General features: G+C 39.2%; 1 protein-coding gene across 2 annotated transcripts in view; it reads left to right on the top strand.

The window, feature by feature from the left end:
• Positions 1-19,447, top strand: part of UBE2Q2 (ubiquitin conjugating enzyme E2 Q2) — a 42,947-nt gene that overhangs the window by 1,643 nt on the left and 21,857 nt on the right. Inside the window, exons 2-4 of one of the 2 annotated variants that reach the window (XM_067004099.1) lie at positions 12,063-12,167; positions 16,066-16,170; positions 17,567-17,623. In XM_067004099.1, the coding sequence (XP_066860200.1) occupies positions 12,063-12,167; positions 16,066-16,170; positions 17,567-17,623 (267 nt within the window). The remainder of the gene's footprint in view (positions 1-12,062; positions 12,168-16,065; positions 16,171-17,566; positions 17,624-19,447) is intronic. The other variant, XM_067004100.1, reaches the window with a different exon arrangement.

Raw genomic sequence — 19,447 nt, 5'->3', positions numbered from 1 at the left:
ACAACTAGCTGTGAAACCTAGAAGTCAGTTCTGTGTTCATAGGACAGGTGTTTGTGTTAGCTGACTATTCTGTAAGACATAAGATTTTGTTAATGGTAAAATGAGCAAGTTACTTTGGTGTTCTTGTTTTTAGGTATGACATATCAGACAAAAATTGTGTGACTTCCTTTAAATATTATTTATTCAATAGAGAGTGTTTCATTACTGAGAAGTCTGGCTGTATGCCCCCCCAGCATGATCTATTTTATAAATATCTTCTTTAAGAATTAAATGAAACACCTGGTGATTGTACACCCTCAGCAGGCAGTTGATTTCAATGGGTTATGTCTTCTTGTCAAGTGACAGCTAACAGGGAAGCCCAGTAGTAAGGTGTAAAGTTTTGGTGCCTTGGGTTTGTGCTGTCATGTATTTCTGCTTCTGCTTTGTCATAAGTACTTCTGATGGTAATTCTTTCTTATTCTGCATCGAGATATGCCCGCATGCTTGTAGGCCTTTGGTTGAGGTGTGCCAGAGCAAGCAAGAAACAGGCTTAGGTCGTGGTTGGTATTTGTATGTGTTGTTGAGGAAACTGGGTCTGCAGTTGGCCACTACAGTTGCTTGTCCTAAAAGTCAAGAGATCTTTTGTGTGCCATTAGAATTGTGGCATGCGTGCTTCCAAAAAGAACAGGAAAAGAGCTGTTTCAAACCTTAGAGCCAAAGCTTCTGCTTTGAAAAGAAGCTGTATCTGAGATTCTTCAAACTCGTGTCTCACAGTTGTCTATGAGCAGCTTGGTTCTTTCCAGTGTTGACTAATTTTTGGCTCTTTGAGTTAGGTGGCTATTTTCACCCTCTGTTAAAAATAAATGGGAGAGGGCAATTTGAGATACAGAGTGTCAATCAATAAATGGTTCTCTTGAAACAAGTGCTAAGCTTGTGAGAGAGCCAAAAAGAGAAAGCTGGCCTCTGGACTTCTGTCCTAGTCTTTTGACACAAGTGTTAAAGCTCAAAGTGTGAAAGAAGTTCTGTTTGTTTTTCTCTTCCCACCCACCACTGAATTGAGTCTATTGGCTCTGACTCCTAATTGCCTCTAGTTTGTTTTTTTTCTGTAGGTACTGTAAATGAAAAGGGTGTAAGTCTTGTTAACTGTGCTTCATTTGGTGTGCAGAGCTTCTGGAGAGCTGAATCAAGGTACTGTGGGAACTAGAACTTCAAATGATGGTACTAAAATAAACTGGTAAGACTATAAAGATAGCAGTAAAGGTTTATTTGAGGAGACTCACTCTCTGCCTCAGAAGCAGTTGCCCTCATGCTCTGGGTTTGTAGTGCAAATATGTAACTTCAGTTGTGTGCTGCTTCTAACCAGTTCAACCGCTACAATAATGATGAAGTCTTCAAGGATATTTCTCTTACTCAACAAAACCTTACATTAGTTTGAACGTCTGGACACTCAATAATGCTATTAAGGGGAAGAAAAAACACAAAGGTCAATAATTGCTTTTATTCTTGTTGGTTTTATTTGGGCGCCTTAATATTCTAGCTAAAGTGAAAGCTGTCTAGCAGTATGTACAGGTGCTGAAGTTACGGGATGGAGAAAAGTCTGGTAGGGAAGGAAGCTTCCAGTAGCTTCTGTGCTAAGTCTGAAAAGAGATGTGATAACTGAGTTGCTCTGATCCTCACAATGGATCTCTTTCTTTTTTCCAATCTAGAGAGAGAGAAGGCAGAGGAAGGAGGAAACATTCTCCTGGAGAGGTGAGGGAGAATATCTGCTTAGGAACTGTATGGATCTCTACCAGTGTCCTTGACTAAATTCCAAGGTTTGATTAGAAGTCTGCCCTGGAATTTCTACGATATTCTGATTGCCTGCATTTGAGTTTGCAGAACTGTCAAAGTTAAGCGTTTGCTGCAGCATCCTAGGGACAGTGTACCTGTGGTACTGAGCAGTGCTTCTCATTGAAGCAAGATACACTTCACTTGATAGCTTTCTGTTTTATGAAGTGACAGCCAAACGTTGTGAAGGTCTGTCCTTCCTTTTTTCTGGTAGTGATCTATGTTGGAATTTAAGTGGTTAATCTGATTATTTTAAGAGGCACTTTAGGGTGGAGTCACCTCTGTCAGAAACATTGCTTTTTATGCCTCAGAACTATCTAATTATTGAACTTGTTCAGGCTGTGTACCTTCACATTCCCGTTCTGTTATGCCAACAGCAGTGTCTCTGTTCCAGAGTTTTATTTCTGTTTTTCTCAGGCTTCTTTTTCATTCATGTAACAGCAATATTCCAATTAATCGAGTTCCGTACACCGGTGTTCTTTACAAAGTATTTTTATTTATCCTGGTCATGCATATCTTTTGAATTAGTGTCAAATCAGTGGCTTTACTCAGAGCAGTGTGTTCTTGATTATTTAGATAAGTGCACTCTTTTTGGTACCTTATCAAACCTACATACCAGTATTCTGATTTCCCTATTACTGGGAGGGCAAGACCACTTTGGACTCCTAAAAGTGAAGGAGGAGTACGTTCCCCCTCCCTAAAGCATATTTTTTAATCTGCAGAGAAGTTTGATGATAGTATCTCTCCACTCATACACAAAATTTCCATTGAATTCTGTGTCCTTAAGTACCACTTGCAAGGTAGGATAGGGTTTGTGCCAGCTCTGTGTAGGTGCAGATTTTGCCCAAACAGATGCCGGGTTCTGATGTGTAATGATATCCCTCGTACATTTACAATTCAGTCCATGTGATATGCCTGACTTTGGTATGCTCTTGCTTCCCTGCTGGAAAGAAGTATCTTCTGCTTTCAGTGAAAAATGCCCTGCTGCTAAATCAGAGTTGAAGATCCTAAGAAAGACTTGAAAAGGGTGCTGACTACAGGTAACTGCAGTTGATGGGAGGAGACTGTTTTCCCTTCTAAACCAGAATGGATGAAGACATCTTACCTTTGAAACTTTTGACAAGTTGGGTAGATACAGAAAGTGAGTATATTAGAACATATGATAGTTCTTCAAAGGCGTAAGATTTTAATATCAAACACACTCATAGCTAATGCCTAGACAGCTGATAAACTTTTATAAAGGCTATTTATTTGTACACGGAACTAACCACGTAATGAATGAGGCTTCCTGTTCAAGCCACAGAGTTGTTTTTTTTTTTAACATCACCAGATCTTCTGTAGTGAACTTGAGAACTTTGTCTTGCATTCTATGGATACAAAGATTAAATAAAAGCATGCAGAGCTCTACCTTCATAATGCATGCTTTTCTGACTCTAATTAGGTATGCTTTCAGTTTTAAAAAAGGCAGTCGAGTAACTTCTCCAAGATAACACTTAAGCAATAGAAGTTGAGAAGTTCAGTCTTGTTTTATTTATCAAAACAAAATTAAATAAAATGCGAAGAGTGAGGATGCTAACTTCTGTCTGTCCCAAGACTATGATTGGAAAAGGGATGTTGTGAGAAGGAGAAATCCTTCATCTCTGGAAGACATAGGACCTTAGTGTCTGTTGCCACAGCTTACTTTTGCTACGTGTGAAAAGCTGTAGCTAGCACTTAAGAACTTTGCAGGTCAGTTGCGCTCTTCCCTCTCTAATGTGTGAAGTGCTCCTAGAAAGCCCCAGTGGTGGGCTTCAGATATAAACCCTAGCATATGTTAAGGCTTTAATCTACAGGAAATTGCCCTTACTACAGATGGGTTGCTTACTGGAATTACTTACATAGTTGTTTCAGGACTGGGACCATTTGTCATCCTCACGAGAGCTCTCCCTGCCTTTTGATAATTGAAAGAGTTTCATAAAGGAACTATATTCTCTTTATTCGGCATGCTGCTTTAACTGTTCTAGGTTTTTGTCCAAGATTGAAAGATGCCTGGTGATTTTCCTTAATATTCAGTAACTTTAAAGAAACTAAAACTACGAGTGGGGTGACTTCATTGACATCACAACAGTCATTTGATGTTTTGTGATGGTTGTGTTTGATTTGTATTGTCAACAGTATTTGTCAAAATCAGTAGCTGGCATTACCTTTCTTATCCTATAGGAAGGAAGAATACACTTCGTTAACTTTTTTTTTAAATTGGGAGTGGGAGGTAAAATTCTGACTCTTCTGTCAAAGCTTTCTGTCACTGAAATAGGAATAAGGGAGTAGTATATGAGGTGTGTCCTATTCTCCGAACAAGGCTGCACTTCCAAATTCGCTATGGCAGTCTATCTGCAATGGGACACTGTAAAATCAGAAGTTATTAATGGAGTTGATCGCTTGTGCTCGCATAAAGTAACTTCATTCTGTTGGACTTAAACTAGAATGAACCTGCAGGCATTTGGTCTGTCATATGCCTGTGGATATTGGTTATTGATGACATGTTGGTACCCTCAAATGTGTATTAAAAATTAGGGTTGATAGGAAGAACAGAGTATGGTTGGGTCCTGTGCGCTCCGTAATCCTGCTGATCCCATAACAGCAAAGGCTGCGTGCCTTGTGAGGTGGCCAGAATTGATTTTACTGGATTAAGGACCTGGCTGGCACATAAAAATTCTTTACTGGGTCATTGTTAATCTGGATTGCTTCCCAGTCTGGTTCAGCATGTGGCTGCACAGACAGCTGTACCAGCACAACAGAGGGCAAAGGAATGAGTGAATGCTGGGGAACAGAGCTGCTTGCCAAGTGCTGTCTGAGTCCTCAGTGGTACTTGGGATCGCTCCTGTGTGGGAAAACCTGAGCTGGTGTCAATCCAGGGGGTTTACGCGGGTGTCTGGTCTGTGGCAGTGATGCCTAAATTGAGAGAACTGGGCTCTAACAGTCAAACTGGAATTAGAGTTTACCTGTAAAATCAAATTCATTTAAGGAAAGTAGAAGATGGAGACAGTTCTCTGGATAGTGTTTGAACTGTTTTAAAAATGGCAATAAGAGTTAAAACTTCTGAATAGGAACAAATATTGGTAGAGGCTGATGAACAGAAAGAATTGCTGTTTTAGTTATGCCTCTGTGGATTACTGTGCAATGCTGTCAGGTTGTTTGCCTTTCTGAAAGGTTATAAAACCCTGAATTCCTGGCTGAAGCTGATTTATTTTAGACTATTAATGGGAATACGTCATTTGAAGAGAGATGATTGCTTATTATTTAATAAGCACTCCACTGTAGTTCTTCAGCTGTTAGCTCTGTAGGAGAAGTGAAAATGACCTGTCACCAGCTCACGGAAGACATCTGGAAAACTAAATGACTGATTACAGTAAGGAGATGCTATTTAATGTTCAGATGTTATGTCAACCTGCCTGTATGCAGTGCAGTTGAAGCTAACAGGAACAGAAGAGTTCTCAGTTGCACTTCGCTGGAAGTGAGCATTTAGGATATGTTATGCTGGTTTCCTGTTTCCAGCTGTAAATGTGGTACTAAAGTCATGATATTACATGTTTTGTTTCTTCTTTGTTATCTCATGCATACAAGACATCCTGGTGTTTTAAGTAAGCGTAGAGAAGTTGGTGCGTGATTTCTCGATTTAGTTTGGGCTATATTCTCCTTTCTCCCAGATCTCTTAACTTCTTAACCCCTCTGAGAGAGAGTGTGTTGGAGTTACAGATTTTCCGATGGCTTCTTCACTGTGTATTCAGAAAGACCATTTGTAAAGGGAGAGGGGAAAAAGGAAAGTTCTCGAGTTGTGAGAGGGGCAAGTGCACTATGTCTCCGATAGGATGGGGGTGAGCTATTTGGGCACTTGAAAGGCCTAGATTCTCTGAAGGTAAAGAGAGTGGAGAGGAGGGAGGGAAAGCTTGTACTTCTGGGTGACAGCAGAAGTGACATCAGACTTTTCACATTGAGTATAACTGTCTTAAGTGTTAAAGGCAAGGGCATGTCTGCTGGGGAAGTTGTTCTGAAGTTAGATGGGGGAAGAGTATGGCGTGTTAGAACTGCTTCTAGCCTTACAAGAAGCCATTCTTGGCTACTCCAGCTTTGTGAGACTGATGATGATTCCTAGAAATACATTCAGAAAAAGTGTAGTTACAGAAATAGGTGATTAATAACTCTTAATGGTTATAAGAAGTTGATAAGTTTCAAGAAACTGGAATTCCTTCAGCGACTTTCTACAAAAGAACCTGCTAATGATGAAGGAAGAATATTGAAGAATCTGATTTGCAGAGTAACTTTATCTTTAGCACATGTCTAGCTACTTACTAGATAAACCATTGCCAGCTTGAATGCCTATGTAATGCATGTGTTAAAGAAAAGAACCTGTGGTGGCTGAGAGCTCTAAACCAGCCATACTCTGACTGTCAAGGTGAGAGTCCAAGCACACAGTGGTCGTTTTTTTTGTGTGTGAGTGAAGCGAGATGGGTTGATCTGACTGCTGTGAGATGGTGTGTTTAAAAAAAACCACTGGATTCAAGTCTTGGCTCTGTAACCTTCTTCCTGATAAGCAAGTTACCTAATGTTAAACGATAACGCATTCTGTGCTTAATTTTCAGCGTGGATTATCTGTAGCTTTTTCTTGCTGTTAATTAATTGTACTGGAGAAGGAATGTTACTTAGCTCACTTAACTGGGTTGGTTCTCAACAACTGCTTTAATTTTTGGAGGCTACACACTGCTCTTGAACAACCGTCACTTGCTATGCTGTTAGCTAAGTCGTGCTTAGTGTTAATGTTTAGAGCCGTATTTGAGCAGTGGTACGTTATCATTTGGTGGATTTTACTTGGGGTCCTTACAGAAATGTTGAGTGTTCATCTTTTCTGCAAATTTCTTTTAATGGATTGTTAGATGGCATATTGCATTTTGGTGGTGACCTGGAGAATAAAATGTTGCTTCACGATGAAGATAAATAACTTTGCTTCTATCAGAAAAGTGACATTTTTGTATTGAAACTTACAGCTGTTATTTTAATTCTGTGCAGTTAGGGTATACTTGACAACATACACCCCCCTGCCTTTATTCGGTAAGGGGAGTGGATGAAGTTGTGACAACTGATAAGGCAGTCTGATAAAGCTCTTTTTCCAAATGTATTGTGCAGTTTCACGCATCAGAATTGACAGGTGGGGCATTTTTTGTAGGCTAAAGAGTTGGAGGAATTGACTGACTGTGAAGACTTGACCCTAAGAAGAATAAAAACCATGATGTCACATGTGCGTTCATATTTATGACCATTTAAAGTGAGGTTTTGTGCCTTCTCTACTTGGCTTGTGTGTGTTCTGGCTTCTTCTAGGGTAATGGTGCTTGTTTGAGCTGCAAGAGAGCATGTGTGTACCTGGATAGAAACGTGGATGTAAATCACAGAAGCGTGGCTTAGGTTACTTCACAAACTTGGGAATTACTGGCCTCTTGTATGTGCCTGTTTGAAAGCAGCATTTTGTTAAGGCTTTTCTGGCAATCTTTTTTTTCTTTTTCCTTTCCTCAGAATGTCACTTTCTCCTTTATGTTTTCCAAGTCAAAAAGATAAGGATTCTGCAGTAGTTTCAGGAAAATTCCTAGGGCCTGAGTTGAACAAAAGAACTTGTGCAGATGAGTCTGCAAGTTACAAGATTATTGCTTCTTGAAATAATTCTTGCACAAGTGAATTACAATTGAAATACTGGTCCTCTTCTTATTTAGCTATGCTGTGGTTGCTATCATATGAATATTGGCAGTTTCAACTGAATCTGTGTGTTGCAATAAGTGTTTCATTATCTAGGCTTTAAGTTCATTTAAAAATGTGCTGTAGTTCATGTGTGTTTGTACAGAACGTGGCTGTGCAAGGCGCAAAGCAGCAGACTGTTGCGCACCTGTCTGTAAGAGCCTGGTGAGACAAGAGCAAAGGGAACTGCTCTGCTCTGCCCTGCCCGGGAGGCCGTCTGTTGTGCAGGCTGAAGTCGTGTCCATAACCTTTCTGCATGCTCTTAGTGGAAATGTTTCCTTATGGTTACTTCTGTGGTAGCCTTCTACAATCAGTAGAACGTGTTCGTACAGAGAAATAATTTATTTTTGCTTGAAACAATTTGTGATTGCAGAGTGAAGTTTACAGGCACCTATGGAGGTGTGGTTTGTTGTGGTCTTTCTGTTCTCTGAGGCACCTGCCTTTGACCCTGCCATCTCAAACGTGGTTGCATTTAATAACATAAACAGTTCTAGAGGAAGAAACGCTGCTCATTCCCTGGAGACTGTCTGGGAGAGAAAAACCACGACTATGTTAGTTGTGTTGTTTTAATGTGCTCCTGAAGGTATTCGGCTGTGTAGCGATGAGCGTGTTAGCAGAACCCACACAGAACAGGATGATGGGATCCTTTCACCTGCCTCCTGCAAAGTCGAGAGTTGATTAATCTATTGCAGTCTCTAGGGGTCTAACCAAAGCATGCAGCTTCATCTTGGACTGTTTTGTAGTGCAGGCTGTCAGTGCCAAGACAGTCGCTGAACTTGAGGGTAGAATTGGAATAATTTTCTAAGTTTAAAAGCTGGCTGTATTGTAGTCAATTGAACTAGGTTCCTTACCAAATGTGGGACCTCTAACAAGTATTCGTACTGAACTGAGCAGGTTAGGCTTTGACTTCAGGAAGATTGTAGGGAAATTAAAACTGATATAGTCTTGCTTTCTGTGGTGTAGTAGCATCTAAAGATCTCTGTTTAACTCAGCTCTAGTGAATAAATTATGTCCTGCTGTTTATCTGCATTCAGCAAGTAATAGTGTGTTGTATACAGTCTTAACATCTAGAAAGAAAAGGTGGAAGTTTTCCCCTTATTCAGTAGGGGCGTGTAAAATTGACGTCTCCACAACCACCTTCCATTAAATTTGATTTTTAATGCCCCCAATGCATATAAGTGTTGCTCTGAAAATGAGTTTCGTTTAGTTGTAGCTGATGTAAAAACAATGGAACTAGCTTCTGTCAGTGATGGAGATTTTGCACAATCTTAGAAAATGCAATCGCATTAGAAATCCCATTCGCTAAATTTTGTTCAGCCGGTGTACTAAGGAGATACAAAAAGGGGGAAAAATAAGGCATTCTAAGTTTATTTGAAAATTAAAATGAAAAACTGTCAGTGTGTACTTGCCATTTTAAACCCTAACCCTGCAGATGTGTGTTTAAACGTGTATTCTGACAATTTGTCATGATTAAAGGGCTCTGTTATGTGCAAGGAGATTTGGGTTACTGTATTGCCTAGTAGCAAACATCATATGCAGGTTGCTGTAATCTTAGGAAGGTGAGCAAGATGATTCTTTTTTTTTTTTGGGGGGGGGGGCGGGAGGTTATTTGTGGGTTTTTAGTGTTTCTTTTTTTTTTAATTTAACAATTTCTTCCTTTAAACGGTATTGTTAAAATTTAGAAATAGCTCATTCATTCAAGTCCTTTTACTAACATCAAAGCAGTGTTGCTGTAGATCTGTAAAGCAAGTTAAAGATTACATAACATGGCAAGTAGAACACCCTTATTGCTGAGCACCTATTGTTAAGAATGAGAAAGCTTAGATAGGATGTACTTAGGTGACAGATCGGTCTACCCAGGAGAAGCAAAATTAGTAAAATGTGAGTAGACCATCTTAGAGAAGATGGAACAGAATATCTCAGCGGTGAGATTCTGTGTGTCTTCTCTTCATATGCTATTAGATGACTTGATAGGTTTTTGAATTGTTCCAGTGGCAGGAGCATGGAGCTTTTCTATTTTGTGTGCTTGTTAGTAAGCTTAATTCTTTTGCTGTATTCTGCAACAGAAGCACCAGAAGTGTTTGTGCTGAAAAAGCTGTCAGTCTGTCCTGGTGTTACACAAAGGCTCTCTAGAAATGATGATCCCATGCATTGTAATTATCTCTAGGCTGCTGTAAACATTCAGCCTTTGTCCTCAGGCCTGAGTACATGCTAGGTGTGAGGTCATCCCCGCTTGTCACGGCCTACTGAGCGATTGCACTGCGCTTGCAAGCTGTACGACATGCGTTAGGTTAGGAAAGCTGCCCAAATCAGAGCATGCAGCTTTCATCTCCTGTGAGGAATTTTTGCTTTTGCTTGTGGAGAGTAGGAACGTGTTACGTTACAGCAATTGCATAAAACAGCTCAGCCACTTGATACAGATCATGTCTGTACAGATAAGCTAGACGCAGCATCTCCAAAGGTCAGCTACGTAGTAATAGGTCCAAAATAATGTCATTTTTAGCCACTGAGAAATAATAATTAGCATTTTGAACAGCATGTATCTAGTATTGTAAAAGAATTGCTATTCTAGGGCTCCTTTTATGAAAAGTCAACTTTTTTTTTTAAATTTGTGTTTCTTACGTAATGTAACTTAAGTCCATCTGTCCTCTCTACAGAATGCAGGTACAGAAGAAAAGGCTGACTTCATTTTCTGAACACAATTAGCTCTTGTGAAGTTCAGTTGTCTGACCTCACAAACCCCAAGCTTAGTTCTGCATTGCACACTGTGGTATTACAAACTCATGAGCTTGTTTATATCTCAGGATCAGAATGTTTGAAGTTTGTGTGTGAATTCTGTATTTCAAAATATAGTGACTCATATCCACGTGAAACTCAGCTGTTCCAAAAATACGGATTTTTGATCTAGAAAAACTTGGTGTCAGTTATGTTTTTAAGTTAAAGAGAGCATAATTGTTGGTAAGTCTGAACAATTAAAAAGTGTTGCAATAAGTTGAAAGGTACACTAACTTGCATTTGGCTATTAATATTAAGCACCTCCTCCTAAAAAGTTGGAATATGAAATGAAGTATCCATATTCCAGAATTCCAAAAATTCTGTCTTTTCTGCTGCAGATGAGTGAATGTGCTTACACAGTGTTTAAGAAAAGCCTTTCTGATAAATGCATGGTTCCCATTCATGTTTCAAAAGCTAAAGCGGACTAAAAATAGAATGTCTAATGCATTTGGGGGGGTACAGTAATTTCTATGTGCTGTACATTCACAAGGCAGGCAGTATCAAATCCTAGTATGTTTTCTCTTATACGGCAGGACTTGGCATTCATTACAGAAAATGGCATGAATTGAAATGAGAGCAGAGAATGAGGAAAGGATTTGTCATTCAATGCAAAAGGCATCAGCATGTTCAAATAGCTGCTGTAATGTATTAAAACACATCATCAGTCCTGTGCTACCAGTCTGATGAAAGATGCTGCAGGTTTTTTGGAGGAGATTATTCTATAGCCCTCCAGACTGGGAATAAGTACTGAATGCAAACCATAAACGGCTTATTCTAGGTTTGTCCATGGTCTTATTTTGGTGGAGAAAGGAGCAACAAGCATCTTCCTAGCACCTTTTGAAGGGCTATCTGATTGGCATCTTAGTGACAGAAAAATCATTTGTTGTGGATCGTGTGAGTGGTTGTTGGGCCGTATCTGTTCCACGGCTCTATGTGCCCTAACCATAGTTTATTCTGGAAAATCAAGTACACTTCTAATCCTGTGAAACCATTTGATCTCACTGTTGCTAGGATTGGTGCCTGCCGAACAACTGTAGGAATCTATTGATGAAAGAAAGGTCTCTTCTGTAAGCTTTCTTGATAGGGTTGTGTGCATTATATTATTTGAGAAATCCTTCAGCGAAGGTTAGTCCTTTATGAGCCTTGTTAGTACAGAAGTAAAACGGTTTTTGGCATTGTGATCTGCCTGTTAACTTGTCCTCCAAGGCAGGAGATTTGAACTGTGTTGCTTCAGTCTGAGAGCTAATGTTAGAATAGTTTGAGTAATCCTGATTAAGGAGGAAATCAGAAGATTTCAGGTTTTGTTGCTTTCACAGATACTGTTTGGAAGAATCAGTATTTCCATGAGAAAAATGGGGTGGATATAATTTTATTCTTTGACATGTACTACTTGTGATTTTTTTTTTTTGTAATAACCATTTGTACTGAGTTTCTACATGTCTTTCTCCTGCTCCACCTGCCCTCAGGGCTTTAAACTTTTTAGTACCGTCTTATGTATGTCCATTGTCTGATCAAGATGAAAATAGAACATAATACTAGGAGAACCTGTTAGCTTGGATTTCTTTCAACTTCTTTGGAGTTGTCGAAAATTACGGTGTTGCTTTTATCCCATGTTACCTGGCTTAGAGTAGGATGAGGTGATGTTACTGTGTTGTGAAATTTTTGGTGTGATTGAGCTTTAAAAGCTTTGTGGTTTTATTTTGTTGTTGTTTTTTAAACAGGAGTCTTACCCCTCTTCATCGCCAATATGGTTTGTAGAATCAGATGACCCAAACCTGACTTCAGTCTTGGAGCGTTTAGAAGATATTAAGAAGAGCAATACTCTGGTGAGCAAGTGTCCTGGTTGCTTTGGGTATATTTTTTTCAGTTCAGCTTTGTCACATTAATGAGCAAATAAATTAGGTCAGTTCAGGGGATGTTTTGGGGCCATTGTAAACATAAGTTTCCTCTTTAAAAAAACACATGTACCAAAAGTAATTGTAAAGATTTGAAGCAAGGAGGGAAACATGACTTAAGAATGCTTGTTCTCTCACAGAAGTTTCATCCCCAGAAAGTTTAAGGCATTCTGAAACTAATTAGTGAAATTCATGAGAACTTAACTACTTGTATAACAACACTTTTAGTGTTTTCTTCACACAGAGATCAACTACAAAGGCAAGAGGACATTTAGAGGAATGTTAAATATAGATCTTAGTCTGCGACCTCTAGCCAAGGAGACACAGCACAGTGCAATAGTAGAACACGTGGCCAAATGAGCTGTCTTTGAAAATGCATTTTTTCAGAAGGTTCTCCAGCTTGCAGCTGGTGTGACTAGTAGCTTCAGACTAAAACAAGGTTTTAGACGTTTCCTACTCTTAACTACCTACAGGTTTGCTTGCGTTAGGGTGGAAAGCTTTATCATAAACACGTGTGGGACTTGCTGTGCAGAATTGCACGAGGACATAGACTACTACTGTTTGTTGTAAGAACATCTGATATCAAGATTGTACTTGCCTATGTAAATACTGATGGGTTGATGTAAGACACCTGTGGATGGCCCATTGTCTTCTCAGGAATCCACCCCACATCACATAATGTCAAAAATGAAGACAGATAGGAGTAGTTTAAGAGGCAAATACTTACGCTTCAAAATCTGACGTGTTTTGTTCAAAAGGCTTGAGTTTGTGGGTATTGAGTTTTTGTACCTACAGCTTTCCCCCTTACAACACCCCCCATTCAAGGGAGCTGGAGTGACTTGCACACACCCTTCTTGTAGTGGGGTAGAAGCGATAAGGAACTACTTGCAGAAATGAATCCCAGGGTCTTCTGATTTGTCTCCTAAAAAGTAATTTAGTTCAACTTAGGTTTTGTTTTTTTTTTTAAGTTTTAAACCAGTTTCCATTTAAGTTATTGCAGCTAAAGGACCAGTTTTCCCATGTTGCTCTGAAGTCATATTAGAAACATTACTGAAACAGTAAAATTTTGAATGGGAAACTGCACTGGACTCTCCAGGAGCTCAAGTCAGCACAGCAAATATTATAAAAGGCATTTATCCTGGTCTCTGAAATCCTTTGGTATTACTCTGTTCTTTCTGCTTGCTTTGTAGCTTTTGGTGGATATCAGTTAGGTAAAACAGTTTTCTTTCTACCATGTCAAACGAAAGGCTTTTACATACCTGCCTAACTTTTATGCCTGAAGAGCATGCTCTTCAGTTTCCCTATGTTAAAATCATGCGCATGTTTCCTGGAAAATCTACTGTTGGTCTGAAGCTGATACTTATCTGGGTATCAGCATGGTACTTCTTTCTATGAAAATTCCCCAAACACAAAAGATTGAAAAGTTATTAAGAAGGTAGTAAGCATAGATAGCAGTGGCTTTGGAAGCTTCAGCTGTTTAACTGACTGTTCATAGTGAATAAGATCCAGCCAGCAGATGAAGGGGCTATAGGGTCTCTCTGACCCCTAATGTCTCCTGAGTTCATTATCAGACCCGGAAAATTAGCATTGCTTTAGTCTTGATAGGCAGTTGAAACTGACAGCCACCTTCTTGTGGTTGTGCCATGCAAAAGATAACTCCTACCTCAACTTCATTGTTTTGTTAAATACAAGGAAGGTTATAGTTCCAGTAGGGCTTAAATTCATGTGAAGATTAAAGCTGCCCACAGTCTCCAAACCTTGAGGGCTTAAGTTTGCATGGACGACTTGAAAAGTACAGAATGCCTGCCACAAGTATGTGTACAGCTTGTCCAAGTTGTTGTCACTAGGACACTACTTCTGCATTAAGAACTTAGATTTAGTCCCACCTGGTGGCATGTCAGGTGAGACTGGTGCTTTCAAACCAGCAGAGCAGCAGCAACTGTTACGTATCAAATCGTAGACACAAAAACACAGAAAGTAAAGCAAAGTTCCTTTTTGAAACTGCCCAAGGCTGCTAAATACGTGTGGAACCAGTACTGTCACAGATAAATTGATAGCTAAGTAGTGGACATGCTCCATGTGATGCTTACTTCTTCCCCGTTTCCTCATGTATCCTTCTTCAGCGGTTTTGTTCAGTGGTAGGCTAAGATTTATTTGTGTATATATACATACATGTGTATATATACTCGTGTAATTATACAGATACATGTAGAAGAGGGTGTGTACACAAGTACAGTACACTGTACTTGAACCCCATGTTTTCTTGGTAATCAGAAGACAAGGTGCTTCATAGTGAACCGAGCAGCACGCTAATATTTTTAAAGGTATCTTAAAGTTACTAATGCTTTCCTACTGCATTAGAAAGATCTCTTCACATGTCCAAAGGCCTCCCGATGTAGCAGGTTTCAGAGCAAATGTCCTAAACTGTTTTCAGATTTGTAAGTTGTTAACACGGGCAAGAAAAAAATCCTAGAGGTGTTTTGATGTTCAGTATCAGCATTGTGGTGTCCATAAGAGCTACTGGCATTGCAGAGTTTCTGCAAGTGCTGTTGTAAAAATCACAACAAAATATAACATATATTGATTATAATGTATATATACAATTATTTAGAAATTTCCTATTGTGTATAGTTACTTGAGCATTTTCATTATTAATCATGCAGCCTTTTTTTACACTGTGAGTTACGCATTTCAGTTTCTGTTTAGTTTCTGCTTTAGGCAGTTAATATTCCAGGGAACCTATTGGTATCCTGATGGCCTACTTTTCTTAAGTAGCAGCAAAGCTTGTGTGTTAAGCATTCATTTTCCATTACTCTAGCACATGAAGTTAGCCAGGAAAAGCATTTAAATTATTCATACATGGCAGAAATCTGCTATTCCTTTTGATTTAGTCTCTTTGTGTACCACTAACTCACCAAATCATGCTAGGCCCTGCTTAGAGCACGAGGTTGAATTGGATGACTTCCAGATGTGCCTTCTGGCCCAGATTAGCCTATAATTTTTCTTACATATGAGCAGAGCATAAAGGATAATGGTGATGGTGATCCATGGCAGAAGGGGCAAGGGTATGAAAGTAATTCCTTCAGGGGAAAAATATTAAAATATTAGCAGTAACAAAGACTGAAGAAACTGGCATCAAGTGCTTTGCTACAAAAATGAAACTGCACTTTGACAGTTGCATTAAACTAACCCTGAATTGTAGACGCCTGCCAAGGAAGGGGATCCCTCCTCTCAGATGCATGTTCCTGCCTCGTCCTTTATGGTGAAATCGGGGCTTTTGTGCTGAAGCACATTGGGAATTGATCTCTGTAGAAGCTTGTAAGTTGCTGCATGGCTGGGTGATTGCTGGTGCCAATGTTTCTAGTCTTGTTTCTAGTGTGCTGCACTGCTGTGCTCTGAAAAGGGATTCTTGATGTGGGGGATAAGGCTGTTCCTTCTTGCAGTTTAAGACTTTGCTTTTCAAACTGGGAAACTGGAATGCGCTAGCATGTCTTAAAAAATGCGACTGTTTGATTATTCCCTAGGATTTGTGACTTTGAGACCTATGCCTGGAATGGATGATGTTGCCTGTGCAGATTATTCTTTTGCTTATTACTTTCTCCGCTTGACATGAGGGAATCTTCTTTGTCTTGCCTTGTCCTTGGTTTCCCATTATGAAAACTACAGAGAAAAAGAAGTGCCTCTGTTCTAGTACCTGCAGACTTAAATGCTGGGAGACTGCATTGACTCCCAGTGACTGGGAGTGTATACCAACATGTGAAGTAACTTCAAAATACGCTGTTCTGTGGTTTGGTTTAAATAGATGCTTCCATGTTTTTTCTTGTTATAGCTTCTTCAGCAACTGAAGCGACTAATATGTGACCTCTGCAGATTGTATAATCTTCCTCAGCATCCAGATGTTGAAATGTTAGATCAGCCATTACCAGCTGGACAGGTAAATTAAAACTCTGTGAATGCCTTCGTATGGAAATAATCTTTTTTCAAGTTTAAGAAAGTAGATGGTGAGAATGATTAAAGCTTTTGTGTAAGCCAGAAATTAGATATGAAGCAGTGTTGCTTTATGGTGACCTCACTCAGTATTTTGTTTATAGAATCCATTTCAAGTTGTAATTCTGAGGTTATGTGATACTCCACAATTTTATGTGCAGTCTGTGTCACTGAAAGGTGTCTCTGTAATACCAGTGCTGTTAGTTTAATTGCCTTCTAAATCCTGCTCAAGCCAACTACTGCGCATTCCTAATGCTTCCCAAATTAATTTTTTTCCAAAACGTAAATATGATAAAACACTGCTCGTTTCTTCCTTAAAGAGAATTCATTTTACAGTGTACTCTTGGATGAATGTACTACTGATATATTCCTTCCTTTTCAATCCCTTGCAGAGATATAGGATATCAAAACCATATGCTGCTTTGGGCAGGGAGTATCTGTTTGAGATGCCGTGTTTACTTTTTGTGCACTTGACAAATGAAGAGTTGTGAAGGTCTGTTAAGTGTTCTGGTTAACTAAAATGTCTTGTGCTGAAAACAGAACTGGTTACTGACAGTGAACATGTTCTTCTTTTCTTATTTTAATAGGATTATGATATCTGCTTTTGCTTATACATGTTAAGATGACACGATTTCTAAAAACTCTTTTAGCGTAACAGATGGTTTCCTGTGGTGACCGTACTATTGTAATGACAAATAATTTGCTTAATTTTGGTCATGTGCCAAATGGTAATTCTAGATCTCTTCTGCCTCAGCCACCCACGTAGCAGTGCAACTACAAGGCTATAGGTCTGGAGCATTGGGAAGTAGCCTCACTGAAGAGTCTTGCTTGTGCTCTGAAACTCAGAAGTGAACTTACAGAAGGTTTTCTTAGCCAGAAATGTTGGATAATTTGCAAATTAAATAAGAGTGGGCCTAGTAAGTCATATGAAAGATTCATCTAGTACACTACGCTGCATTGTCTACAGCAGTGGCATTCCTCACTTTACAAAGAAAGAGTAAGCAGAAGAGAAGTGTCTGTCACTGTTTCAAAATAGGATGTCCTTATCTGGGTCTTGAGATTCCACTTAAAGTGGAATTAAAGTTCTTTAAAGTCCATTAAAGTTCTTTTAATGTGAAATTAATTGTGACGTTCTACTTATCTTTGGTTCATGCAATTATTTCTTCACTGTTATGTTCCAGGAAAACATCTCTGTGTATCCTTCCCATTAAACTTCAGTCCTCTGCAGACCTTGATAAGTGTGACTTTGATATTTGCTGCTTTCTGTTTGATAGTAGACTTCCTGATTTTTGAAAGAAAGGAGCATGCATGATTTATGCAGAAACCTCATTGTTGTATTGCAGAACGGAACAACAGAAGAAGTTACGTCAGAGGAGGAGGAGGAGGAAGATATGGGTGAAGTATGTATACATACAATATTGTTGTTCTAAGCTAGCATTTTGCTCTGTGGTGACAGGTTAATTATTAAGCCAAAACTGTAAAATGTAATCTCCCTAGAGTTCAACAGAAAAGATGATAGAAAAAAAATTGAGTGTTTATCTTAATGTCAGTTTTCACTTAAACCATCAGAACTAGTGTGTTTTTTTCTTACACCTAGACCTCAGCTGTGAGCTACTTGGATATAGGAATTGAACATCTGTTTGTGCTTTAGTCAAACAATACATAACATTGTATGCCAAATCGGTAGGCTTGAATTGTAAACTCCTATTTCAATCAGTGTTTGAACTTGCTCTGACATGATTGAAAGTGCCTGGAAGCAGACAAACTGAGAGTAAATGAGTTTGCTGGTTTATTGGGCAGCTGAGCTTTTTTTTTTTTTTTTTAAAGTATAATACATTGAGGAAAATGGAAGGACATCTGCAATACACCCTCTAAACTTTAAGGGTCTTATGTCAACGTCTGGCTCTTTTAATGAGCTCTTCGCTGTGTGAGAACCACCCCTTCTAATTAATTCTGCTACATTTTAGAATAGCTCCAGGATGCTTGGTTTTTAAAGCGCTGTAAAGAGCCTTATTATAGGAGAGCTGTTCTGACTTCTTCAGATTTAGGCTTTTTTAATGAAGAAAGTATGTTTTAAGAATAAACAACTCAATCTTTGACTAGAATGTCTTCCTTCAGAAAAGATGTAAGTGTTACCCATTCTCTGGAATGAATTTGAAGCAGCCTTCCTTAAACCATATTTAGCCTAATCCAGACCACGTTGGTTAGAGCCCGAGTCTTTGTAAAGGTAGTACAAACACTTCCATATCCTCTTTCCACAAGGCTCTTTTTGCTTGCAGACTTACAACCTTTTGCTCTCTGTTCAGATGACTTTAGACAAAAAGATTTTCATATCTGTCATGTTTATAAGCAGTCAAATGTGGCACTGATATCTTCAACTCTTAATTCCAGTCCAATTGCTAAATTGAAAAGCAGTTTAGTTTTTTTTAGGGCTATAGCATAATTTTGAGAAACGTGAGCACCTTAACAGACTCCAGATGGAGTATTCTTTACAGTTGGAGGAAACAGCATTGTCAAAGGCACCGGGTAGGTATGTTCCTTTATGTAAGGCATCCTTGAATTTGCACTGATGGCCAGGCTTTCCTGCCGTGCAAACAGATGGCGCTTAAGAGTAGCCTCAGCTGTGGTGGAGCATTCTGCACATTGGAGTATAGCTGATAGTTTCGTACTCGTAGATCACTGGTGTGGCTGCTGCAGTGCTTCCTTTTTCATCTTAAGTTATTTACATCTGTCTACTCCATTCCCCAAATAGCACTGGAATGGCCATATAGGCAGTTGTCTTAATTTTTTAGTGTTTCTTGGCAATAGGATAACCTTTGTTTCAGAATACAGAGTGGAAGACTTTTTAGTATCTTAGTGTAGAACTCAGAACTGAAACATTGGCTCATGTGCTCAGCATACTTGACCATATCATTTTGTCTTGTATCACAATTCCAAAACTGCTGCATCTAATCACTGGTCAGAATGTTCACCTTGAATAAAACACATGCTGCTTTGTAATATTGAACTTTCTTGGAGGGTTGCTGTAGCCCTGCCAGGTATGTTAATCACTGTTTGCCAGAAGTGTAAAGTAGTGAGCCTTATAACAGGAAAAAGTCTGCTTTTAGAAAAATCTTAGACCCACCGTAAGTTTGTGCACTTTTGGATTCTTGATCCCTGTTCAAAATGCCTTAACTTCCTGTTTTCTGTCTACCTGTTTTAGCAGGCTAATTTACTATAGTCTT

The sequence above is a fragment of the Anser cygnoides genome, chromosome 11 (assembly GCF_040182565.1).
Source record: "Anser cygnoides isolate HZ-2024a breed goose chromosome 11, Taihu_goose_T2T_genome, whole genome shotgun sequence".
Lineage (NCBI taxonomy): Eukaryota > Metazoa > Chordata > Aves > Anseriformes > Anatidae > Anser > Anser cygnoides.
Note: the sequence above shows the minus strand (reverse complement) of the source record. Positions and strands in the feature narration are given on the sequence as shown.